Source organism: Silurus aristotelis (assembly GCF_946808225.1).
Source record: "Silurus aristotelis genome assembly, chromosome: 3".
Classification (NCBI taxonomy): domain Eukaryota; kingdom Metazoa; phylum Chordata; class Actinopteri; order Siluriformes; family Siluridae; genus Silurus; species Silurus aristotelis.
The window spans coordinates 1,782,761-1,809,109 of record NC_139576.1 but is presented as its reverse complement, the minus strand read 5'-3'; the positions used below and the strand labels follow the sequence as shown (position 1 = coordinate 1,809,109).

Below are 26,349 nucleotides of genomic sequence, written 5' to 3'. Positions count from 1 at the left end.
AGATCAACTCAAGTCCTCAATAAACTGGGAAGTTCCTGATCTGATAAATATGTACCCAATGACATGATTAGGACATTTGCATTTCCTTTGCATTGTAAGAATGTACAGGGAGACTTTAAATATGAAAACATGACTTGGTAATGTTTTCATCATTAAAATCAGATCATTTCATATTAAGTTATTAGAATAAGTGGAATTTAGAATTTAGTGGAAATAACAATATTTACTTATGACTTCAGAGTAATCTGTTTTTTATAGATCAGTGGATAAAATGCTGCACTAGTCAATGTCATTATTGCCCTACCATCCAACTACAGTGGAGGAAAGGTGGTACAAATATTACACTGCATTGCTCATAGCACAGGACTGTTGTTTACTGAGTTGATTGCTGAAAAATAACAGGTTTCATCATCTTATCCCCCATGTTTAGGTGCAATTATTGTGCAGCTGTTATATTGTAGATAAAAAAAATAACTCATTAATCTTGATAAACAGAACAGCCATTATGCAATGATGACTTATTATTTATTTATTTATTTTATAAAGGTTTGAGATGTTCCGTAATTCAAGTGGTGGTGGACCGATCCATCAGAGAAGATGCAGAGTGAGAGCACCTAGACAACTCACTTTTAAAGTTTCTATGCTAAAAAGCGCCACCGTTTCCCATTGTAGTTCACACAGGGGTGAGTTCAGATATGTGAATACTTTTAATAATTTCATGCTTTTTGACATGAAAGCTAAAATTTTTTTTATTTTTTTTTTATACTTACAGACAGATAATTCCTTTGCAGTTGGAAAGTTTTACTCCAGATCAGATTCACTCAAACAATGCATTAGGGAGATCTTCCCTTTATTTTCGTCTGAAGGTGAGTAAATTATATATTTAAAGCATGCTTGTACTGCCTGTAGGCCTTTGCTTATTAAATCTGCATCATGGCATGAAACCTGTGTGGCAAAGCAAGTTTGGCATCTTCATTGAACCACAAAAATATACTAAATGTCCTTTTACTCCACCTTTTACTCTCACCTCTGTCAACACAGAGCAAGTCTTCTCATATCGGCTTCGATTTGACCTCTATAAAACATACACAGTTTTACATGGTTATTCATTCATATTCTCTTATATTCATATCCCACTCCACATATTGACACTATAGGTTGAAAGGGAGAATGGAATTAAGCTGTATGCACTTAAAATAAAAATCAGTATTTTGATACTGTTTTTTATTAATCATTTATTGTGATTTACTATTTTAAAATGTTATTTTTCTAAAACATGCTAGCATCTTGTGAAAGCATGTTTATTTATCTGTCAAACCATACAACTAACAGATTTCAAGGTTTTTCAAATTTTTTTAATGCCAGGCTTGCCAAGATAAAGTGTGTCTAGTTATAATTATTTTATGATTGTTTGTATGATCTATTAAGTAACTTTCATTTTCTTAAAAAAAAAAAAAAAAAAAAGTGCCAGGTTCACAACACCACTGCAAGCGCGCCCACAGGAAGTGGCAGCCATGCAGCCCACACCACTGCAAGCACGTCCACAGGAAATGGCAGCCATACAGCCTACACCACTGCAAGCGCGCCCACAGGAAGTGGCAGCCATACAGTCCACATCACTGCAAGCATGCCCACAAAAATAGGCAGCCATGCATCCCACACCACTGCAAGCACGTCCACAGGAAATGGCAGCCATACAGCCTGCACCACTGCAAGCGCACCCACAGGAAGTGGCAGCCATACAGCCCACACCACTGCAAGCACATCCACAGGAAGTGGCAGCCATACAGCCCACACCACTGCAAGCACATCCACAGGAAGTGGCAGCCATACAGCCTGCACCACTGCAAGCGCACCCACAGGAAGTGGCAGCCATACAGCCCACACCACTGCAAGCACATCCACAGGAAGTGGCAGCCATACAGCCCACACCACTGCAAGCGTGCCCACAAAAATAGGCAGCCATGCATCCCACACCACTGCAAGCACATCCACAGGAAATGGCAGCCATACAGCCCACACCACTGCAAGCACATCCACAGGAAGTGGCAGCCATACAGCCCACACCACTGCAAGCGTGCCCACAAAAATAGGCAGCCATGCATCCCACAACACTGCAAGCGTGACCACATAAGTGGCAGCCATACAGCCCACACCACTGCAAGCACGCCCACAAGAAATGGCAGCCAAGTTCTATATAGACTCATCCGGATCTGACACGGAAGAAGTACTTCTGGCTTCTCCGGTCAGGAGTTGTAGTCCCACCGTATGTATTCTATCCATCTATCCATCCATCAATCAATCCATCAATCTAATCTAAATGTAATACCAACATATATTTACACTTACACACCTAAAATCTATTTAGTGACTCCAATTCATCTAATCTGCATCTATTTGGATGGTGGGTTGATAATACCAACGAAAGTACCAGGAGCTGACACTGGGAGAACTTGGAAATTCCACACAGAATCACTGAAAACACTGTCTTCAAATTTTATTACCAATTTTACACAATAGTCCATCACGCAAATAAACTATTATTTTAATGCATTTCATACGTTGGTGATAATTAGTTTGTTTTGTATTTTCAGTTTCGTGAGGACAACCTCGACTTCAATTCCAACTGAACTGTCATAGCAAGACATAAAAACATTTTTAAGAGTGCATGTATGGCCCTGTCAAGAGTGTACTTTGAGTGGAGAAATTACATCTATATAATGTCTACAGAGCCCTTCAAAAGTTTGAAAATGCCCAAAGTGGATTTTTAGACAATATCAGTTTAAGTTCTTATTTGTTCTTGCCATAAATGCATTAAACAACATTAAAATATTTCTTGGATGACCTAATGTAAGTATATCCATGTGACAGTCAGACATGCCTCTTTGGCACCTGTGACATTTGATTATTGGAATAAACTTGTTTACATTTTTATCAGTATGTGAGTTTCCTTGGAAATTGAACCCAACTGAACCTTTGTGCTGATAATGTTATGCAATAACAATTGAGCTACAGGAACACTTTCAGCTCAGGTGCTTTAGAAATATCAAGTTTTTTCAGTCTTAAATACAGTGACATTAATTTGATAGGTACATGATTTCATAAAAAGTTTTATATAATTGTATTAGATAATTCATTAAAAGGTAATGTTTCTTATCACTGCAAACCTATCATGAAATATGAAGGATTTATTATGATATTTTCCAAAATCCCAAAATCCGGTGTTTACAGATTTTTTTTACATTGTTTTTGTGGTATATTGGTGCAACTGTGTTACATGTTTTATGGTATTTTGATAGCGTGCATGCGCTGTGTGTGTCTCATTAGCAGACTGGAAGTTAGGGAAAAACAGTAAAGACTGCAAATGTTATACCTCCGTGTCTCTCTCTTTCTTTTCCCATAAAAACACTACAGTTTTCAGGCTACAGTACTTTACTTTTTTTTTATTTTCCTTAGACTCCTCATGATTGAGCTCCAAAGCAACCTTGGGATATTTGATGGCAAACCTGGACAGTTGCTCTTCAGCTACAATCAGAAGGCACCAGAGGAGAATAAATTTTATACAGCAGGAAGACTAATGGCCTGGTCCATAATTCACAATGGACAAGGCATGAGGTGCTTAAACAAGGAGCTTTTCATGTTATTGTGTGGCCAGAAACCAGACCTCAGCACATTTGATGAACTAATTTCCTGGAAAATGAAATTGTAGAAAAGCTGGCAAAGGTAACTCAAGTAATTTTACATGTCACATAATGTAGGTATGGAGATACCATATCATTTAAGGAGAACAATGTATTCAGTAACTGTTATAATTAATACTTTTTAAGGCCACATGGTTTTCTACGATTTAAGGTTGTCAGATGCAGCACTGCAGAGGAACTGACAGAGCTTAAAAACTGACTGGATTTCTGACTGTGGGGTACCCAATATTTTTACAGCCTCTGTGACTAAATTGTCCACAATTTATGGGCAGTTAGTAACCCACTACATCTACCACAGGTAAAGACATAGTGTAATTATATAATATATATTTTTACACATAATTTACTGTTAGTTCCAGCTATAAAATTTATGGCAAAAAAAATTCACCTAATAAGGTGTCCTGGGTCTCCTGAATTTTCAAGTATTTTTGCAACAACAAGAGTGGACAATAAATCCATCCATCTGTTTATGTTAGGTAATACTGAAAGGTGACTTGACTTAGTTTTTGATTAAAACAAGCAAAAATATCTCCTATTGGGTTAAGAAAAATAATCTAAATTCATAGGCTAACCAAGATTATTTTTTGCTGTGTAAAATATATATTTTTGCTGAGATTTGATGTGACAATTTTGCATCGTGATTATGCAGTGACATCTTCACACAATGACATCACTTCGCCATTTAGCAATGTTGATCTTTAATATTGACAATGATTTTTAGAACTATATCTTAATCATTAGCTTTATAGTTATCGTCCTTGGTGTGAACTGGCCTTAATTATTACTTTTTTTGGGTTTAGTGTGGCAAGTATGATTCAGCAGTTTACCACTGGGCTGAACTCCTGTGGCCAGTTGTGGGAGGTGGTCCTTATTAATTCAACAGCCTTTCTCCCAATGATTACCAACACAAGAGGTAGACTAACAAGACATGAAGTCAGAGACCTCTTCAACATTGTCTGGAGTGAACCAGGGAGCAACAGGCGAGACTTTGAGGAGGACACAGTCTTCAAGTGGGAGTGCTGGCTTATGTTAATTCAAGGCAAGTGTTTCTTCAAATGCACACTTTTGTAATGTAATTAAATTTTGCTTCTTGCCTTTTACATTTTGTTTTACACACAAACAGAGGAAGACGTTGGCATATCCTTTGAAGATGTCCTAGTTTTTGTGACAGCAGCAGATACTATCCCTCCACTGGGCTTTCAGCAAAAGTGCCAGGTGGAATTTTATGACCAAGAGGAGCCAACCTAAAGAATTCCGTATGCTTCTACCTGTGCCCTGACTCCCTGTCTTCCAAGAGGTGTGTCAGAAGAAGAGGAATTTAGGAAATTAATGTTTCCATTTATATTCTTTAGTGTTTTAAATTGTTAAAACTAATCAATGCTTGTGTTAATAAATAAAAACTTCATCAAAGTTTTTGCAAAAATCTGAATCTTTGGATTTATAACAGCTCTGGTTTTGTTTTGTTGCAAGATCCAAATGTATTTGACTGTCAAAGAATGAATCAAAAAACAATTTTGGTGTGGCAACTGTGCACTTTTATTTCACCAGCATTCCAGAAGACCTCAACATTGACGTGCATTGCCTTACATTAACTACAACCTCTTAACATATTTACATATTCAAATAATGACTATTAAAGTCATAGCCGCAAGCTTATTTGGATCTATACAAATGCAGTGTTGGGCAGTAATGCGTTACTAGTAACGTTACTTTAAAAAATATAGTAACTCCGTTACCGTATGGTGCGTTACCCGTTACTTTTTAAAATGAATACATTTCGGCTGAAGTGTAGCCTACAGTCTAACCTGTTTACAGCAGGATGCATTGTAGGATTGGTGAATTACTCTCTGTATACATGAAGACTACGTGCTGTGGGCGTGTCTCCGTTTATTCAGGTCTGTGCGGCAATAATGGCAAGTCAAAGCGAGAGCAAGATATATTTTTCAAAGTGGAAATATGCCCATTATTTCAGTTTAGTTGAGCAGAGTAAAAAAAACATTTTAGTCCAATGTAAGCTGTGTTTTCCTGGTTCAAAGCTCCTATCAACTGCTATAAATAGTAACTCTAATCTGTTTAAGCACCTTTAGAAACTTCAGGCCTCGACAAGGCTAGAAGCTAACCCTAACCTAACACCTGAAGTGAGTCAAGCCCCTCCAGCCAAACAACAACGACTATGTTTTAACCAGACTGTTAGCCAGGGACAGATCAACAAAGCTATTACACGGTATGTTGTTGAAAACATGCAGCCTGTCTCTACTGTGGAGTCACCGGCTTTCAGGCAGCTCGTTAGCATGATAACATGTTCAGGCGGCACACAGCAAATGGGACAAAAATCTTTTTCCAACTACTTGGATAAAGAATATTCAAAAATGCAAAGTGAGCTGAAGACAACATTTGAGGGGCTACAATACGTCGCGACCACTGCAGACATTTGGTCTGTCCACAACAAAAGCTTCCTAGGCATGACAGCCGACTGGATAAACACCGCTACTCTTCAACGCCAGAAAGCTGCGCTGGCCTGTAAAAGGATCAAAGGTAGACACACGTTTGATGTCATTGCTGCTGAGATCGATCACATTCATTCATTATATGGACTGTCAACGAAAGTTACGGCTACGGTTACTGATAATGGGTGTAACTTTGTAAAAGCCTTCCAAATGTATCCGCCAGAATCGCTCTCTGACGACGATGATGATGAAGAGGATGAAGAGGTTACCTTCACAAATCTTGCAGACGTGCTTGACACCTCCACAGAGAAAGAGATTGTTTTACCACCACACCAGAGGTGTGCCTCTCACACACTTAACTTAATTTCATGCTCTGATGTGGACAAGTGGCTGCTTTCAAATCCTGAGACTAAAGGAATCTACAGAAGTGCTACCGACAAGTGCACAGCACTGTGGAGTAAGGCTAGCTGGTCAACTTTGGCTTCAGAGTTAGTTGGCAATTTGGTTGGCACAAAAACTGCTTGTGCCATCCTCCATAAGGTGGAATTCATTTTATGATGCTGTGGCGAGAATAGTTGAAATACCCATGGCTGACTTGAGTACCATCTCTAATCTTTTAGAGCTAAAATGTATTGGTGAGAGGGAGTTTCAGTTTCTGAGGGAATACTGTGCCATCATGAAGCCTCTCACAGTTGCTCTGGATATCCTTCAAGGAAAAGAAAACTGTTACCATGGCACCCTCCTGCCCACAATAGAAGTTTTGATGTCGAAGCTACTGGAGATAAAAGAAGGCCTGATTATTGCAACTGGCCTACCTGATGCCATAGTTCAGGTAAGAAATATTCAAAAGAAGTTTATAGATGTAAACATTAATATTTTTAGCTGAGCAAGCACCAATATAGCATAAGAAATGGAAAGAATGTAAAGTGCAAAAAATTATTCACTAACTATTCACACACTGTACTGCACCTACCCACTGGATGATAAACAGTAATAATACCATAATTTTTGGCAAAATAAAGTTTTAGTTTTGTCCAATCAGTTGCACATATAGTTTTATTTTCTTAATGTGTGTGTTTTTGTGATGCTTCAATGATTTTATAATTCATATCTTCTTCTTCTTCTTCTTCTTTCGGCTGCTCCCATTAGGGGTCGCCACAGCGAATCATCCGTCTCCATACCACCCTGTCCTCTATATCTGCCTCTTTTACACCAACTACCTGCATGTCTTCCCTCACCACATCCATGAACCTCCTCCTTGGCCTTCCTCTTTTCCTCCTACCTGGTGGCTCCATCTTCAGCATTTTTCTACCAATTTAATTCATGTCTCTTCTCTGCACATGTCCAAACCATCTCAATCTCGCCTCCCTCACCTTGTCACCAAAACATCCTACATGTGCTGTCCCTCTAATAAACTCATTTCTAATCTTGTCCATCCTCGTCACTCCCAACGAAAACCTCAACATCTTCAGCTCTGCTACCTCCAGCTCCACCTCCTGTCTTTTACTCAATGCCACTGTCTCTAATCCATACAACATCGCAGGTCTCACCACAGTCCTATAAACTTTCCCTTTCATTCTTGCAGATACTCTTCTATCACAAATCACTCCTGTCACTCTTCTCCACCCACTCCACCCTGCCTGCACTCTTTTCTTTACTTCCCTAACACACTCTCCATTACTTTGCACTGTTGACCCCAGGTACCTGAACTCCTCCACCTTCTCCACCTCTTCTCCCTGCAACCGCATCACTCCACTGCCCTCCCTCTCATTCACACACATGTACTCTGTCTTACTCCTACTGACTTTCATTCCCCTTCTCTCCAGCGCATATCTCCACCTCTCCAGGCTCTTCTCAACCTGCTCTCTACTCTCACCACAAATCACAATATCATCTGCAAACATCATAGTCCAGGGAGACTCCTGTCTGACCTCGTCCGTCAACCTGTCCATCACCACTGCAAACAGGAAAGGGCTCAGGGCCGATCCTTGATGCAGTCCAACCTTCACCCTGAACCAGTCTGTCGTACCTACTGCACACTTTACTGCTGTCACACTGTCCTCATACATGTCCTGCACCACCCTCACATACTTCTCTGACACACCTGACTTCCTCATACAATACCACAACTCCTCTCTCGGCACCCTGTCGTACGCTTTCTCTAAATCCACAAATACACAATGCAGCTCCTTCTGTCCTTCTCTATACTTCTCCATCAACATCCTCAAAGCAAATAAGGCATCTGTGGTGCTCTTCCTCGGCATGAAACCATACTGTTGCTCACAGATGGTCACCTCTTCTCTCAGCCTGGCTTCCACTACTCTTTCCCATAACTTCATGGTGTGACTGATCAACTTAATTCCCCTGTAGTTACTGCAGGTCTGCACATCTCCCTTATGCTTAAAGATCGGTACCAGCACACTCCTTCTCCATTCCTCAGGCATCCTCTCCCCTTCCAGAATCCTGTTAAACAATCTGGTTAAAAACTCCACTGCCATCTCTCCTAAACATCTCCACGCTTCTACCGGTATGTCATCTGGTCCAACCGACTTTCCATTCTTCATCCTCTTAATCGCTGCTCTCACTTCCTCCTTACTAATCCTATCTACATCCTGCTTCACCAACTCCACATCCTCCAACCTTCTCTCTCTCTGATTTTCCTCATTCATCAGCTGCTCAAAATATTCCCTCCATCTTCTCAACACACTCTCCTCACTAGTCAACACATTTCCCTCTCCATCCTTTATTGCTCTAACTTGCAGTACATCCTTCCCAGCTCGGTCCCTCTGCTTGGCCAATCGGTATAAATCCTTTTCTCCTTCCTTAGTGTCCAACCTCTTATACAGTTCCTCATATGCCTTTTCCTTGGCTTTCGCCACATCCCTTTTAACCTGCTGCCGCATCTCCTTGTACTCCTGCCTACTCTTCTCATCACTCTGTCGATCCCACTTCTGTTTTGCCAATCTCTTTCCCCTAATGCTCTCCTGCACTTCCTCATTCCACCACCACGTCTCCTTGTCTTGCTTTCTATTTCCAGATGTCACACCAAGTACTTTTCTAGCTGCCTCCCTCATCACTCCTGCAGTAGTTGCCCAATCATCCGGCACCTCTTCACCACCACCAAGCCCCTGTCTGACCTCTTCCCTGAACCTCACACTACACTCTTCCTCCTTCAGTTTCCACCATCTTATTCTTCTTTCAAACCTTACTTTCCTCCTCTTCTTCTTCGCCTCCAAAACCATCCTACAGACCACCATCCGATGCTGTCTAGCTACACTGTCCCCCGCCAACACCTTACAGTCTCCAATCTCCTTCAGGTTGCATCTCCTACACAAAAGATAATCCACCTGTGTGCACCTTCCTCCACTCTTATACGTCACCCTATGATCCTCCTTCTTCTTAAAATACGTGTTCACCACTGCCATTTCCATCCTTTTAGCAAAATCTACCACCATCTGCCCTTCCACATTCCTCTCCTTAAAACCATACCTACCATCACCTCCTCATCACCTCTGTTCCCTTCACCTACATGCCCATTAAAGTCTGCCCCAATCACCAATCGTTCTTTCCTAGGTACACCATCTACCACTTCATCTAATTCACTCCAGAATCTTTCTTTCTCCTCCATCTCACAGCCAACTTGTGGAGCATAGGCACTGATGACATTTATCATCATCCCTTCAACTTCCACCTTCACGATCATCACCCTATCAGAAACTCTCTTCACCTCCACTACACTCTTACTGTACGCTTCCTTCAGAATCACCCCTACACCATTTCTCTTCCCATCCACACCATGATAAAACAGTTTAAACCCACCTCCAATGTTCCTGGCCTTACTCCCTTTCCACTTGGTCTCCTGAACACACAGCATATCTACCTTTCTCCTCTCCATCATATCAGCTATCTCTCTCCCTTTACCCGTCATAGTACCAACATTTAAAGTACCAACACGAACCTCTACTCTCCTACACTGCTCCTTTTCCTGCCGTCTCTGTAGACGTCTTCCTCCTCTCCTTCTCCTCCTTCGGCCAACAGTAGCCCAATTTCCACCGGTACCCTGTCGGCTAACGATACCTGTGGCGGTCGTTGTTAACCCGGGCCTCGACCGATCCGGTATGAAATTCTCATTTGTGATCCGCATATTTGATTTGGCACATGTTTTACGCTGGATGCCCTTCCTAACGCAACCCTCCCCATTTACCCGGGCTTGGGACCGGCACTAAGAGTACACTGGCTTGTGCCCCCCTAATGGCTGTTTTTTTTTTTTTATAATTCATATCTATAGGTCAAAAATCACATAGTGGTGTACAGCTATCATAAAATGTACATAGAGGGAATCTTTCACTCAATCTAATATCTGTGTCACTGTGGGTTTTTTTTTTTTTTTTGCAGGCAATCAAAACACGATTTGCAGCCATTTTGGAAAGCAACGATGCAATACTGGCAGCTGTCACACTTCCTATGTTCAAACTGTGATGGTTGAGAGACCAGAGGAAGAAAGACATGGTCAAATGAATGCTCACAGCAGAGTGTCACAAGCTCAACCCTCACCCTGGCCCTGTTCAGCAAGCAGCCAAGATGCCTGTGTCTCCGACAACAACAGACTCAAGCTCCTTCAATGTGCAGGACTTTTTCTGTTTTGAGGAGGCTGATGATACCTACAGCACTGTGGAAACTAAAGTAATGACCTACTTGAGAACAGCTGAAACAGGGATGGAGATTCTTAAACAATTTCCCACAATAAAGGAAATTTCTCTGAAGAAAAATGCAGCTACTCCATCCAGTGCACCTGTTGAGAGACTTTTCAGCCTGGGAAGTCTGGTACTGTCTCCAAAGAGGAACAAGCTGTCTGACCAAAGGTTTGAGAGACTTCTTCTCATGCGGTACAACCACTGGTTTGAAGGGTAAAACTCAAATTAAACATTCATTCAGGTCCTTGCTAGTAAGCACCTTTTGTTGTTTCAAATAAATAAGCACACATTTGTTATTAAAAATATTTGTTTGTTAAAAATCATGGTTAGTTTAGTAGCCACAGTGACATTTCAGTTATATGTTTGAACACTAATTATGCATTATAAAAGGCATTACGTTTACATTTGTTTTACTCAGCTTGCATAACGCATAAAAGGGCATTAATGGGAACATTAAAGAAGGTTAAAAGAAAGTTACATTTAACAGTAACACATTACTTTATGGTGTAAGTAATCAACAAAGTAACTAAGTAAATTACTTTTTGAATGAAGTAACTAGTAACTGTAACTAGTTACTATTTTTTTGTAACTAGCACAACACTGTACAAATGTAAAAAGGTGATTTCACCAAATTTCACCAAAATTTTTTTGATGTTTTGTTTCTTTTGGTGTCAAGAAATAAAAACCTGAAAGTGATCATGTATAATGATACATACTGTAAACAAACTTGAAAGGCTCGCTCTGTGTTTTGTACATTTAATAAAAAGTCAACCATAACATGCAGCCATAAATTCTATTCTGGGATGAACTCGTCCTTTCTTATGATTCATTTAAAGATGTCAAAAAAGTCAAAACATTGCAAAGGATGTCTAATCCAAGTTCTGCTTGTGCACCACCAAGTGGATTAAATTGTGCAACAAGTTGCTCCAAGGTTGCATTGTCCAAAGTGTAGTGGTTTTGTGGTACTGGTACTCTGTCTGGCCAGTCAACCATTGCTGCCCCCTGCATTCTTGATGTTGTTTCTCCTTGTTCAGATGGTCCTTGAACAACAGTTTTTGCTGCTGGCCCAGCTCCTCTGCTAAAGATTTCTTGCATTGCTGTGGTTCTTTGTCCTTGTTGTTCCAGGCAGCCTCGGACAAAAATCTGCATCGGGGTCTGATGTCTTTCAGTTCTCAGCCCATGGTTGTTCCATTGTCGGATGAAGGCAGTCAAGTCCCCTGTTGATCCTTGGCAAGTAGACATAATGAAGAGCCCAGAGATGCATTTCATTGTCTATGTCCACTATACCTTCACTCTCCAGGAAATGGAAGAGATTATAATAAACACTAGTTAATCCGCACCACATGTCACCCCAGAGCTTCTCAATACGCTGGTTATGAGTGCTCCTGCCTCTCTCTGAGCCCCTGAAAATGTTCATCATCACACAGACATCATTGTTTTCTCCTCCATGATCTGTTCTGACCCTAGAAGGCACTCCATACCTGGTCACAGCATGCAAAAAGCAATTCATTACAGTGGTGCTGCGGTTGTTGTTTGAAGCATGGAGAAAGACTATGAGCCGACTGTAGCCACCATGAAAGACAATTCTCCATCTAAAACACAAAAAAGAAACGCTTTGATAATATAAGAAATTAAGAGCAAAAAGAAAATACATTACAGTACATCTTCCTAAAACGAATATTTTAATAATAGGAAGGTCATGAATACTTTTTTAAAATATATACTTTGTTAAATGTTACTTGTATAAAACAAAAAGCATCCTCACGTAACGTGTACAGGTGCATCTCAATCAATTAGAATGTCATGGAAAAGTTCATTTATTTATTTCAGTAATTCAATTTAATTAGTGAAACACGTGTAATAAATAAATTCAATGCACACAGACTGAAGTAGTTTATGTCATTGGTTCTTTTAATTGTGATGATTTAGGCTCACGTTTAACAAAAACCCACCAATCTCATTAAACTATAATACTTCTACTTCTACTAATACTATTTCTAGTGAATTGTTGACCTTCTGTAAAGTATTTTCATTTACTGTATATGCACTCAATACTTGGTAGGGGCTCCTTTTGCTTTAATTACTGCCTTAATTCAGCGTGGAATGGATGTGATCAGTTTGTGGCACTGCTGAGGTGGTATGGAAGCCCAGGTTGCTTTGATAGTTTGGGTCTGGATTGTTGGGTCTGGTGTCTCTCATCTTCCTCTTGACAATACCTCATAGATTCTCTATGGGGTTAAGGTCAGGCAAGTTTTCTGGCAAATCAATCACAGTAACACCATGGTCACTGAACAAGCTTTTGGTACATTTGGCACTGTGGGCAGGTGACAAGTACTGCTGGAAAATTAAATCAGTATCTCCATAACGTTGGTCAGCAGCAGGAAGAATGACGTGCTCTAAAATTTCCTGGTATATGGCTGCGTTGACTGTGGTCTTCAGAAAACACAGTGGACCAACACCAGCAGATGACATGGCACCCCAAACCATCACCTACTGTGGAAACTTCACACTGGACTTCAAGTAACATGGATTGTGTGCCTATCCTCTCTTCTTCCAGACTCTGGGACCTTGATTTCCAAATTAAATAAAAAATTTCCTTTCATCTGAAAAGAAGACATTGGGCCACTGAGCAACAGTCCAGTTTTTTTCCTCCACAGCTCAGGTAAGATGATCTAACATTGTCTCTGGTTCAGAAGTCACTTGGTAGCCCTTTTTATGATGACGTCTGAGCATGGTGACTCTTGATGCGCTGACTCTGGCTTCATTCTACTCCTTGTGAAGATCTTCCAAGTGTTTAAATTGGCTTTGCTTGGCAGTATTCTTAAGCTTGTGGTCATCCCTGTTGCGTGTGCACCTTTTCCTAATCAATTTCTTCCTTCCAGTAAACTTTACATTAAATATGCTTTGATACAGCACTCTGTGAACAGCCACAACATTCAATAATGACCTTCACTGACGTTTACTCTTTGTGGAGGGGGTCACTGATCGTCTTCTGGATCATTGCCATGTCAGCAGTCTTCCCCATTGGTGTGGTTTCAAAGAACAAGAGATACTTGAAATGTATACTATAGGGATGATTATTAATTGAAATTTGAATCTAATATTTAAAAATACTGATTCTTGACTTTCATGAGCTGTAATCTCTAATCATTAAAATTAAACCAAAAACTTTTGAAATGTTTTACTTTACATGCAATTCATCTAAAATATATACACTTGCAGAATCTCTGCTATCTATAGAAGGAAGTGAAAAACCACATGACTTCAGAAAAGAAAGTTGCTCTCTAGTGATGCTGTAATGGGGCCCTCCTCTACCTCCACTACAGGTAAGTGGAGCCTGATAACTGGAACTGGTTGCAATGATGATAATAACAACTGTAACCCTGTCAAGTTTTATAAGTCACAAACAGTGGGTTATGTAGAAACAATACTGAGGGAATAAAATGTTTAATGCTCTTATCAGAATAGCTAATGTAATAAGCATGCATGTCCACTATGTGGATCAGTGATCTTTCACTGCAAGTTTATTGGTTATCCATGACTACAAAACATTCTGTTAATGTCTAAACACTTTCATATGACATGCTGCCCCCTGATCAGCCTCCCTCTTACCCATTCAAGGCTTCTCTGGATTGTTTCCAGTCTGAAACATAATAACGTGAGATGGTAGTGAATAAGCTAAAGCACTTCGTTTTTTTTTCTTTCAGATGCAGAGAAAAATTGCACCGCCAACAGACTCATTCAACTGATATGAAAAAAATACTTTAGTAATTCATAGTAAATACTATAGTGTTTTTGATCCATACTATAGTAAAGTCCTTAAATGAATTTGTTGTAGTAATTCTATAGTTGTTGCGGTAATATACCAACTATACAAATGTCATGGCAGCAACTATACTGTTTTCCACAACTATCAGACATATTATACTACAATACAGTTTACTGTAGTAACAACTAAATGCTAAAGCTTTACAGTTCACAGTTGAGTTCACTGTAATACTACAGTATGCATTCATTAAGTGTTGTAAATACTATATATAGTACACTACAATTTACTATAGTTTACTATAAATACTGAAGTATTTTCACAATGTCAAAATAAGCAAGGATTTGAAAGTGAGAAACTGAGGAAGAATGAAAACAATCACTAAAGTGGACTGAAAGCACATTGGGTCCAGTTTCCTCTGTTAGCTGGCGAGTGCAATCATTTAATGTTCGCTTGCAGCGTAAAATGAAGTTTCTTCTGTTCATTTTCAAGCGAACTGGCTTTTTCTGCTTACAGAATGGAAAAGAACTCGAGAACTACGAATTAGATTATCACAAATGATCTGTGCTGAATTGGTCCGGTCTGCTTCTGTTCATCGTTGATTGGATGAGAACAGTTCAATATTACTGGCTGTGAAAATCAACGGGTGGTGACTCATTATACTGGAAGAAAAACGCTGTAGAATAAAAACGTGCTCTGTGCAACCAAAACGGCGTCAAATACGGCGTAATTTACGTATTTTCGCGCGCTTTTTTACGGCGTTTGTGATCACGCCGGAGTATTTTACGGTGCCGATACTGTTTAAAACTCCGTATTTAACGGCGTTTTTAATGTTAACTCGTTTAATCTAAGGCGTAATTCTGACCCTTTTGGCTTGCCACATGATTCTGACTCCTTTGGCTTGCCATAGTGCGTGCGTGCGCGCGTGTCCATGTTGCCTAATAACGAACGCGCGCGCAGCAGGATCACCTGATTTACCCGGAAACAGAGACAGAGATGAACGCGCATGCGCAGAAAGGTATCTATATGCGCGCGGCAAAATCTCCTCAGAGCGGTGAGTGTTTCCATCTTACTCACATTTATTTTATTCTCATTTTACATTAAATTACATTTGACACTCTGTGTACACACCGTGCAGGACTTTATTACACACAAACATTCACTCGTAGATTAGACTTTAGTTTTTATTACTATTTACACCTGTTAGATTTTTATTCATGCTAAAACAAAACTTCCTTCTGGGAGATGTTTCTTGGAGATGTTCCCCATGTGATCTACGATGCTTGTGGTGTCTTATAGTGGTGTCTACACTATAGAGCCAAGAAAAAAGATTACCTTCGGCATTTCTGTCATTTCTGCTATGGAAGACGAGTGCAGTGTAGACGAGTTCAGTAGATCTCAAAATGTTGTTCAACCCAAATAAATATATTTTTGTAGTGTTTAAGTCATGAAATGTGAAGTCGTGAAGTATTTACCTGGTAGATTCAATCGCTGTTGTGAATCTTTTAAGTAAAGAATGTTGCGTGAACTCTCTTATGTATTTATAACAAAGGTTTTCTTGTTCATTCACATCAAATTTCAAGTTGCATTTACTTAAAGTGCCAAAAGCATGAACTGGTTTTTCTGCACCCTGTGACATCATGTCTAATTTAAACAATATTTCTAAGGTGAAAGAAGGCGATCCTGGTAATATTATTCACGTGAGACTCAAAGGAAAGACTAGAGTCAATACCACCAATACCAAATTAAAGCTAATACCATATTTATGTAGTATAATCTCACCCAGAGGCAGCAGATATAAAGAGAAAAACAGTGGGCCTAAGACAGATCCTTGCGGAACACCAAACTTTACCTCAGAGAGTGTGGAGAAATCCATGGGGTCCAAAGCTGCACTAAGGTGGAGCAAAACAAATGAGGAGACAAAACCCTGATCAGAGGCCAATAGCAGGTCATTTCCCACTTTAACTAGTGCCGTCTCTGTGCTATAATGTGGCTGAAATCCTGACTGATACATTTCACAAATGTTCCTCCTGTGTAGATGTGAGCAGAACTGCTGTGCTACAACCTTTTCTACAATATTGGAGATAAAGAGGCGCTTTGATATATTGCATATTTTATTTAATTATTATACAAGTTTCAATTAATTATATATTCTAGATGTTTATATCTTCACAACTGAACAAAATATGTTTCTGTATTTTTCAACCGAAATTGTCAAAAAATGTATTATAATTTATACTGATTTTTATAACTATGGTTACATTACAAATATAGATTTAAAGAAATGACACTTTTATACATAAATACTCTGAATTAGGGTTCTATATAGTTAGAATAAACTAAACATGACATTTAAAACATTATTTATTATCTGATTAACTGGAATAAAATAAGCTGTAACTGGAGATCAGTGGGAAAAAGACACTATTACTCTCCTATGTCACTTAGCTAAGGATATGCACAAAGCCAGTCTTGCTGAATTACATTTTGTTCTTTCAACCCCAACAGCGGATCTCAAAGTTTTGCAGACTCTTGTTATGGCAGAAGAAGCAAGACCCTGGCACGTGTGGATTCACACAAGCAATTGTAAGCGGGAGCAGAGCAACAGTCAGCTGAAGGCGGGGAACCAAACCACAGCCTAGAAAAGGAAGAAAACTAGGAGATGAGGGTTTTCCCCATGGTTTCTGCAGATGGCCTGTAAGGACCAGTAACGTCCAAAAGAGAAAGATCTCCAAAGAGAAGAATACACCCCCACCGGGACCGCCGAGAAACTGGTTCTGCATACTGTTCGGGCGTTCCTGGAAGTGTCAAAGGTGAAAGGGAGAGACTGATACAGAGCCAACATGAAAAACACGCCGTAAAAGGATGGATGCAAATAAATGTGAGCCAAAAACGTGTTCATAGAAAGATTAAAGCTGAACAGCCCAGACTGAAGAGTTCAGGAATATCATCTTCTGAAACAGGGGAACAACCACACGGGTACGGCGTGGGACCCATCTCCATGATGGTAGCCCATGAAAGGAACAGTGGCACGCTCCTTCCCTCCGTAGTGCTAGGGTCTTCTTCATGGGCAAGAGAGAGCAACCCTTCAGCCCCCCTTGCTAGGGTTACAGTAATGATCAAGTATCTGCACATTCCTGTATCCCCTGGTAGAAACCCTGATCCCTGAGAAATCTGGTGTGCTGCGGCTCCCACTATTTCAACACGCTAATTTAGCTCTTACTTCACCTAGACGGGAAGTTGGAATGGCTCGATCCAATCAATCGGCTGGTGGAAGCATGCCCTGAGAAGACTCTGAGATAACTAAACGTCTATTCATCTCGGACCCCCAGGCATCATAGGCCAATGGTCCATCAAATGACTTTGAGCAACCTGTTGCTTACTTTGCTTGAGTATATCATCACTATCCCTGATGCAGAACAGTAGGAACAGTGAAAGATGTGAAAAATATTCTGAAACGGATAAATTCTCCAGGAATGTTGTAAAAAGACCAATGCTGAAAACTTCCTACATGCCAACATGTTAGCTGGAGCACACATAAAGACATCTCCTCATCCAACTCTGAACTACAGTAAAGGGGGGGATCAGAGAATTAGATGATGTGGATGAAAAAATAAAGCATGAGCTGAAGACACAATGAGTAACTAATGTTCAAAGAATAAAGGATCAATTTCAAACTCTCTGTTATGAGAGATTTTACGTACTTCTAACACTTCTATCCATAGCAAATGCTACAGTTCCAAAAACAAATCAGAACAAGAAACCTAGACGCTTCCATGGTTTAATGAAAAATGCAAAAAAGCGATAAAAGGAATCTCTAAAAACTGACCACCAATATTTGTGAAGATTTCAACCAAATTATCGTCTCTGGATTTAAAGAATTTTAGTTTTCTCGTTTGTCTTTACACTCAGGAATTCTGTTAATGGACAAGCAGACAGCGCTGCCAAAAAGCTCCATCTTCAGAACCAATAAAATCTCTCATTCTATTTACAGTAAATTGATGGAGTCCAGCCATCCAGCTCAGAAAAAAACTGAAGATCTGAAAGTGAGGGTGTGCCACACCCTCTCGCTCCTCTTTATACGCTCTCCCTGATCACTGCAAGAGAGAGAGAACATTAATCAGTCACAATTCCCTCCAGGTGTGTCATTCCCATACCGTCCTGCTCCCGGCCTCGCCCTCCATTCACAAACCTGCGCTCGGCCACGCCCCTGCTGCCACAATCATCATTAGGATCCACCAGCTGATCAGTGTCCACATAGGGCTACTTTTTAGTGATTACAAAGAAGGAGAATCAGGCTACACCAACAGATCCAGAGCTCACCTTCTCCAGATAATTCATCTTTTCTGTGATCAGCACAATGACATGGACCTCCTCCATCCTATGCAGTACGAACTTTTCTGCATCCTGTACAAAGAAAAAGCAACTGCTGACGCTTTAGCCTGGTGACCTATTTCCTTACATCACATACAAACTACAATACATACAATTATGAGCCATTATGCTGCTCATTCACGGTCACGTTGATTGTTGAAGTTTGTCGTCTCTTTGGCGAGCTTCTCTGCTTCTCTTGTCATCAAAACGGAGCGCTCTGCTTATTTGATGAAACCTGCAGAGGGACATCGTGGCCCTAAAAATTGCCCGTCCACTTCCAACGTCCCACAGGCTGCATGTGGACTCGTCTCTTGACCTGTAGACACCAGCCAAAATTATCAGTTTCATTTAAGCCTTGATGTCCGTGGAGTCCACATCGGTCCATTCTTTGTTGGTGTGCCATCCATGGAGGTTGGTCATGCTGACTATCAAGTTTATCATCTCTCCGGTAAAAAAAAAGCTCAAAAGTAGATTTTACATCCTCTACCCTCGATATTGCATATTGTGTTGGCCCCGGAGTCACACCTCGAGCAGGCTGGAAAAAAGAAGCCGTCTCTGCAGAAAACTGTCAAGTTTGACTGACACAAAGCTGAAGATGAAGAAGCGTTCTCTCTCTCCTTCTGCTGAGAAACACAAAGATGCAGCACTACATTAACTAAAGCAGTATGATTTGGGAAAGAAGAATGATACCAGACCACCGAACTAACAAATGGGTTGTGAGCGTAGTGAAATGTCATGAGTATCTCACATGCTCTTCCTCAAACTGGTCACCACCAAACGCTGTCAAACAAGGCTTGATTTCTCCAGTCCCCAAAGTGATGAGGACGAGGACAAGCATGGACAGACCACTGCAATAAAACACAATACGGAAACATGCTAAACGCACCGCTCACACGTGGTAACGGAGAACTTAATTATTACTGAATGCACACAAAATAAATCCTCACGTGTGTACACTGCTGCCCCTTACATGTGGAAATGCACCCAGAAGTAGTAGCACATGAACATGCAGATCATGGAAGTGATGATGGTGCTGTGAACAGAGCAGATAAACATCTGAGTTTAACACTTATCAAGTTAAATGTGTCTTTCTGATTGATTTATTGTTACTCTGATAGACACAAAACTGTAATGGTAACTTACTGGAACTTCCCCCACCATGAGTCTGCTATGATGCTCCGAACATGGGAGTAACCAATAATAATGCAGAAAATGTGTGGGACACGACGGTGGACATTTCCGTCTTCCAGTGGAAGTAGTTGATGAAGAATATCAGGAGCACCAATTTATAAAAAAGAAAACAATAATCAAACTAAATGAATAGATGTGAGAAAGAGAAAAAAAGATGTGAGAAAAGGAAAAAGTACAGATACTTGAAATTTTTACTTCAATCCATGAATTAAGTTAAACTTGTTACTGTCCAACAAATAACATGGCTTCGTATAAACCACTGGACTTCTGAGATCTTTCATTCTCTTTTATGCCATAGTAAGAAAATCTCTCACAGAACTGAGAGAACATCTTCAACAAAACTCCACACTTCTTCTGTAAGAGTTGAAAGAAAGGACAGAAGGACACGTCTCATACAACAGTTCATATCAGAGACTAACACTTCTTGTAACGGCATTTTATCATCATTAGGATCCAGCAGCTGATCAGTGTCCACATAGGGCTACTTTTTAGTGATTACAAAGAAGGAGAATCAGGCTACAACCATCACTACAGCAATGACCAGACCCTACCCATCTGTAGATGACACCAGTGATTCAATCAACACTGCAAAGTCTCCTACATAAAAGTGTGGTGGTCTAGAAAAAAAAACAAAAAAACTGAAATCCAGTTCTGAAAACGAAAATATTTCACTTTTGCATCTCAACCACAAGTTTATTACCAAAAGTGAACAGAGACTTAAACAAGTTAAAGAAATAATATGATTTCTATGTTGATTTTGTTAAATAGATCAATTGTTCCTCTAATTTGACTTATTAAAGTATATTGTAAGCAGAAAAAAATCTATTATTATTCATTCATTCATTCATTCATTCATTCACTCCCGCTTATCCGTAATTCGGGTCGCGGGGGCAGCAGTCTAAGCAGGCCCCCGCCTTCGACTGCTGCCCAATCCTCACAGCACCGTCCCTTACGGCCCCTCCTGCAGGTGGTGAGCCCACGGGAAGGCGGCCCCACGTCACTCCGACGTCACGGACCTTGATATTTCCCTCGTAAGGGACCCCCGGAGCATAGAGGGTTAAGGGCCTTGCTCAAGGGCCCAAGAGTGGCAGCTTGGCGATACCGGGGCTTGAACCCCGGACCTTCTGATCGGCAACCCAGCGCCTTAACCGCTGGAGCCACCACTCCCCATCTATTATTATAATGATCATTATTATTTTATATGATTTGAAAAATGATTCTGCTTCACTTGCCATGCAGTCCATTTAGTTTTATTTCCTGGACCACCACAAAAGTGCACTAAAGAAGAATTATTAAGATGAAGTATCATTAAAACAAACCAACAGATCCAGAGCTCACCTTCTCCAGATAATTCATCTTTTCTGTGATCAGCACAATGACATTTCCAACAGCCGTATTAAGGAGCCAAAGAGCTTGCACCAGCGACTTCATACCGTCTGGGGCCTGAAGGCACAAGCTTTGGCATGAGCACCTGAAACTGATAGAATATAAAAGAAAACCTGGTTCACTAACTAACATGTGAATAAGAGAATTCTACACCAGTGATGGAGAACATGACGTCCCCTGCAGTGATGAAGATGTACTGCGGGACCTGCCAGGCAACATGTCTGCTGCTGGCATGGACCTCCTCCATCCTATGCAGTACGAACTTATCTGCATCCTGTACAAAGAAAAAGCAACTGCTGACGCTTTAGCCTGGTGACCTATTTCCTTACATCACTGTGAATGCCCGGCCAATAAAACCGGTCCGTTAGGCGGTCTAAAGTTTTATCACAGTCCAGGTGTCCAGCCATCGAATTATGGTGAGCCACATGGAATAGAAGTTCCCTGTGGCTCTTTGGGAACAACAACTGGGTGGTTTCCTCTCCGGTTCAAGTATCCTGTCACTTGATATACAGTGGGGCAAAAAAGTGTTTAGTCAGCCACACTGTAATTTTCTTCATAGGTACACTCCAACTATGAGAGACAAAATGAGAAAAAAGAATCCAGAGAATCACATTGTCTGATTTTTAAAGAATTTATTTGCAAATAATGGTGGAAAATACACACGCCTCGCTGCAGGACCCATCCATATTTGTTCCCAGAATTAGTGGATGGGTGAGGCGGGACTAACCGCCACCTCCACTCTATAATACACCCCCCCGAATCGGACAATAATGGCCACCAGTGGGTATTTGTGGATATCCCCAATGCACACATTTCACCTATACCCAGCGTGAAGTATTCGAAGCACCAGGCTTTGGTGGATCACACCAGAATTTGGTGGATGGTGGGCTGTCCACAGCCCGAATCCACTAGCGCCTGGTGTGTTCCCCCTTGAATACTCACCGGTATGCGGTGCGTTCCAGCTTAATCGGAGGCAGCCTGTGGCGCCTCTGGAATCCAGACCATCACCCCCCAACTTCATTAAGGGACATTGACCTGAGAAATGCCCCAGCTCCCTGCAGCGCCAACAGACCGGGCCAGGCTTCCGCTCCACACTGAATCACCCACCTGTGGGACATGAGACACAGATCTCTGAGTATTAGCAGTATGCGCAGCAGGAGAGGAAACAGGAAGAGAAAGGGGCGGGGCTCACAACCGAGCCATTGGCTTCAGGGCAATTAGCTCTCTGTCTCAGGGGAATGGGAGGAGAGAGGGAAAAAACAGGTGAAATGAGAGAGAGGGAGAGCTGTGAGTAATCAGCGAGCACCTGAAGTAGGGCTTGGTGCTGGGTCTGCTGTAGCTCGGTGAGTGCCTTCACCAACTCAGCCAACGGCGAGGGTTCTATTATTGGTTCGTCCTGCGTTCCGGGTTTCTGCACCACTGTGGGAGAGCTGAAGGTTTGGGGAAAGGAACAACACTCAGGACAGGACCAGTTCTGGATAAAATAGTTTTATTTCTTTTTTCTAGTGATAAGTGCTAAAGTCACAAACTCACAGGCACACACACACACACACACACACACACACACACACTGACACGCACTCTCGCTCCTCTTTTACACCCCCCTGATAACTGCAAGAGAGAGAACATTCATGTCACAATTGAAAAATTTCATGATTTGATTTATAGTGTTTACTAAAGTGTATTTTACAATTAATCTAAAATATTTTATTGACAGACAGAATGCATATGTGTTAAAATGAATGTGCTGCTGTTCTCATCTTATACGACTCGATTCGGTCAGGAAAAATACAATATCCTGTCATTTCTACAGTCAGGATTTCCATCAACAAGATTAAGGACTTGGAGCAGACATTCTTTGGCATGTGCAGGTTCCATAACTGTTTTCTTTGGCAAAAAATACAACACAAAGTACAACACATTCAGTACTGACAAGTTGTATGACACGCATTTAAATTTGTAACACTGCGGTATAAGTAAAGTGTGTCGCCTCACTGCCTGCCTACCTTCAGAACCTGAGCAAGAGCTCCCACTCTTGTTCATCCGGGACTGTGTGATCGAGCTATTACCTTGAGCCAAACTACCCAAAGGCCGGGTGTACCCCTTTCCACTCCCGAATGCAAGGCCATGGAGGAGTAAATCCAACAAGCCCTCCTCCAGGGGTTCATCATTCCATCATCTTCACCCGCCGCCTGCAGCTTCTTCTTTGTGGAGAAGAAGGATGGCGGTCTTCGGCACTGCATTGCTATAGGAACCAGCTTCTCCTATGCTGCACACCCCGCCCGCACGGGGTTTTTGCCCCGGCGTAACAGTGTGTCTGAAGATGTACAATGACTTTGAGTTCCACTACAGCTGCAGAGATAGAAGCAACTACAGCAAAGATCAATCCCATAAACATCTTCCTTAGAGGCCTGAGCACAGGAGAGACGTGCACCAAGTGTAACGTTTTATTATTAATATCACCTTTTCATAAAAGAGTGTAGACCTGGTGTCCTGCTAGAGTGCATTTTATAATTTACATATTTACACTGTTAAAATTGTTTTGGGACTAAACATTTCACATGATTAAGATCTTAAGAATTAGAATGAAGGACAGAACCAATATAGCATTCAGTAGCTTAACAACAGGAAAAAAAAACAAAAAACAATACATGAATGTATCTCAATTACCATCATAATCAGAAAATCTGAAATATATGGCTAATAAAACAGTTAAAAATGAACGTGTTGTTTAAACTTCATGATGTTTGTGCTCTAAACCAAAGAAAGATTTGTGCATATGGATACCTGCATGTGATCAGGCCTTATTACAGCCTCCACCCTGTAAAAACATAATATATATATATAGATATAGGTTCTTCAGAACTGGATCTGAGAAAATCACTCTACAGAATCACTCCCCCCGCATGATTTTCTCAGATCCAGTTCTGAAGAACCTACACATTTTATTATTGTCCATTTTGTAATTAAAATTGCTGATAATTGAAGTGAAACTGAAGATGTAAAAGAATATAATTATTGCATTAGTGTATATTTACTGCATTTAATCATTAAGCAGCAATTTCATTCAAATTACTCTCATGACAGTCATTACAGTCTGCCTTTTACAGCTAAACTGTATTTCACATTACGTCATTCATTAAAATTATTGAAAATGCACCAGCACTTAAATGAATAAAGTTTAGAAAATGTTTTCTAAGCAGTTTGTCTGAAGGCTACTTTGTCAAGACCACCACTATGATACACTTGGCTCACAAGCTTAATATTTTTATTTTTCAAAATTCTTTCCACAGCCTGAGAAATAATGCCACTTTTCCTACAAGTTATCCATAATGCTGACTAAGCTTAATGCCCACTCTCCTGACATGGTTACTCCTGGTTACTGCTAAAACAAGCTTTAACAATGTGATTCTTGTGTTGACCTGTTTATCCACCTCAGTGCCTCTCTGTCAGAAACTACATGCAATAGCAAATCCTTCATAAGTAATGAACTGTTTTGAGGTTTGTCTGAACCTGAAATAAACGTCCCCAAAGCTAAGACCATCAATGCTGCATCGATTCCAAACGCTAGTGCATAGCAGTCACCTCCAAAACACTGAAGGTATCCTGTATGGTAAAGATCAAACCTGCAAAATGCAGATCATGGAAGTGATGATGGTGCTGTGAACAGAGCAGATAAACATCTGAGTTTAACACTTATTAAGTTAAATATGTCTTTCTGATTGATTTATTGTTACTCTGATACAGACACAAAACTGTGATTGTAACTTACTGGAACTTCCCCCACCATGAGTCTGCTATGATGCTCCGAACATGGCAGTAACCAATAATAATGCAGAAAATGTGTGGGACACGACGGTGGACATTTCCGTGTCCCAGTGGAAGTAGTTGATGAAGAAAAGTAGGAGCACCAATTTATAAAAAAGAAAACAATAATCAAACTAAATGAATAGATGTGAGAAAGAGGAAAAAAGATGTGAGAAAAGGAAAAAGTACAGATACTTGAAATTTTTACTTCAATCCATGAATTAAGTTAAACTTGTTACTGTCCAACAAATAACATGGCTTCGTATAAACCACTGGACTTCTGAGTCATTAGTATAACAATAATCTATAATAAGTCACAAAACAGTCTCTGTGAAAAATGAGCTTGTGGAAGTCCCAGAGTAAGAGGAGTGTAAAACATGGCTACTACACCAGTAGAGGTGTTGGGAAATGAACATCCACTGAGCAGAGACCTTATCAAAAATATTTCAAAAAAAGTAGGAACAAGGAGGTGATGCATTTAAAAACCAGTAGAAAAAGTAAAAATGGGATTCACTTTTGGGCTCCGAGCTGAAATTCTCTTCCTAAATGTAAATGTGAACAGTTTCTGATCAAAGTGGACTCCATACACAATTTACATATCTTTAAAAAGAACACACTTTACTGTCCATTATACAAAGTTAATATTCTCAAAAAGATATAAGTTATAGAAAGTTATAGATGATGAAGCACCATAAAAAATGTTTTTCCTGAATTGAAATGTTTTGTTTCTTCATCTATAAAACATGAAATCAGTCCTGGAGAAATCCAGAAAAGTACTGGGTATAAAGACACATGTCTCATGAGTTATATTTTAAATTGAATGAAGATTTTTTTTTTATAAAAAATGAGATTCCTACAAACATTTATCTGAGACTATATGCTATAGCGCCACCTATTCCGAAATACATTTCACTCTGTTAGTGCAGGAAAATGGTGCAAGTGGAAGATTTCAAATCAGAAATAAAAGTATAAAAACTACACAA

The 26,349-nt window shown here is 40.4% G+C and overlaps 2 protein-coding genes and 3 long non-coding RNA genes across 7 annotated transcripts; 3 read left to right on the top strand and 2 right to left on the bottom strand.

Moving 5' to 3' along the window:
- Positions 1 to 537: 537 nt before the first annotated feature.
- LOC310723303 (uncharacterized protein) lies at positions 538 to 2,436 on the top strand. Of its 2 annotated transcripts, none has more exons than XM_083536118.1 (3): positions 538 to 683; positions 792 to 866; positions 1,472 to 2,436. In XM_083536118.1, the coding sequence occupies exons 1-3, from the start codon at positions 554 to 556 to the stop codon at positions 2,215 to 2,217; spliced, it is 951 nt and encodes a 316-aa protein (XP_083392244.1). In that variant the 5' UTR covers positions 538 to 553; the 3' UTR covers positions 2,218 to 2,436. The 2 variants fall into 2 exon arrangements, with proteins under 2 accessions (XP_083392244.1, XP_083392243.1); XM_083536117.1 differs by having other exon boundaries at positions 1,466 to 2,436.
- A 991-nt stretch (positions 2,437 to 3,427) lies between these two features.
- On the top strand, positions 3,428 to 4,624 carry LOC310723328. The gene is made up of 3 exons (XR_014532638.1): positions 3,428 to 3,723; positions 3,853 to 3,999; positions 4,502 to 4,624. It is a non-coding gene; the product is annotated as an uncharacterized lncRNA (long non-coding RNA).
- LOC310723340 lies at positions 4,383 to 5,029 on the bottom strand. The gene is made up of 2 exons (XR_014532650.1): positions 4,817 to 5,029; positions 4,383 to 4,705 (listed from the first exon to the last, which is right to left on the bottom strand). It is a non-coding gene; the product is annotated as an uncharacterized lncRNA (long non-coding RNA).
- Positions 5,030 to 15,533: 10,504 nt separating this feature from the next.
- On the top strand, positions 15,534 to 18,022 carry LOC310723326. The gene is made up of 3 exons (XR_014532636.1): positions 15,534 to 15,662; positions 17,117 to 17,288; positions 17,332 to 18,022. It is a non-coding gene; the product is annotated as an uncharacterized lncRNA (long non-coding RNA).
- A 12-nt stretch (positions 18,023 to 18,034) lies between these two features.
- Positions 18,035 to 23,541, bottom strand: LOC310723322 (uncharacterized protein). 2 transcript variants are annotated; one of them, XM_083536149.1, is made up of 10 exons: positions 23,123 to 23,541; positions 22,866 to 22,989; positions 22,502 to 22,666; positions 21,840 to 22,129; positions 21,732 to 21,800; positions 21,493 to 21,650; positions 20,126 to 20,689; positions 19,930 to 20,015; positions 19,731 to 19,830; positions 19,139 to 19,605 (listed from the first exon to the last, which is right to left on the bottom strand). In XM_083536149.1, exons 7-10 carry the CDS (start codon positions 20,141 to 20,143, stop codon positions 19,444 to 19,446), a joined length of 366 nt encoding a protein of 121 aa, XP_083392275.1. In that variant the 5' UTR covers positions 20,144 to 20,689; positions 21,493 to 21,650; positions 21,732 to 21,800; positions 21,840 to 22,129; positions 22,502 to 22,666; positions 22,866 to 22,989; positions 23,123 to 23,541; the 3' UTR covers positions 19,139 to 19,443. The 2 variants fall into 2 exon arrangements, 1 of the variants encoding a protein (XP_083392275.1); XR_014532631.1 differs by lacking the exons at positions 19,139 to 19,605; positions 19,731 to 19,830; positions 19,930 to 20,015; positions 20,126 to 20,689 and adding an exon at positions 18,035 to 18,931 and having other exon boundaries at positions 21,512 to 22,129; positions 23,123 to 23,452.
- Positions 23,542 to 26,349: the final 2,808 nt, after the last annotated feature.

Bases quoted from the DNA above. Each gene is read 5' to 3' on its own strand.
- LOC310723303 (XM_083536117.1), top strand. From the start codon at position 554: ATGTTCCGTAATTCAAGTGGTGGTGGACCGATCCATCAGAGAAGATGC. The intron at 684-791 runs GTGAGTTCAGAT...ATTCCTTTGCAG, and splicing joins CCATTGTAGTTCACACAGGG to TTGGAAAGTTTTACTCCAGA. The intron at 867-1,465 runs GTGAGTAAATTA...AAAAAAAAAAAG, and splicing joins CCCTTTATTTTCGTCTGAAG to TGCCAGGTTCACAACACCAC.
- LOC310723322 (XM_083536149.1), bottom strand. The intron at 19,831-19,929 runs GTGAGGATTTAT...GTTTTATTGCAG, and splicing joins AGGGGCAGCAGTGTACACAC to TGGTCTGTCCATGCTTGTCC. The intron at 19,606-19,730 runs GTGAGATACTCA...TGTGTTTCTCAG, and splicing joins ACCAGTTTGAGGAAGAGCAT to CAGAAGGAGAGAGAGAACGC.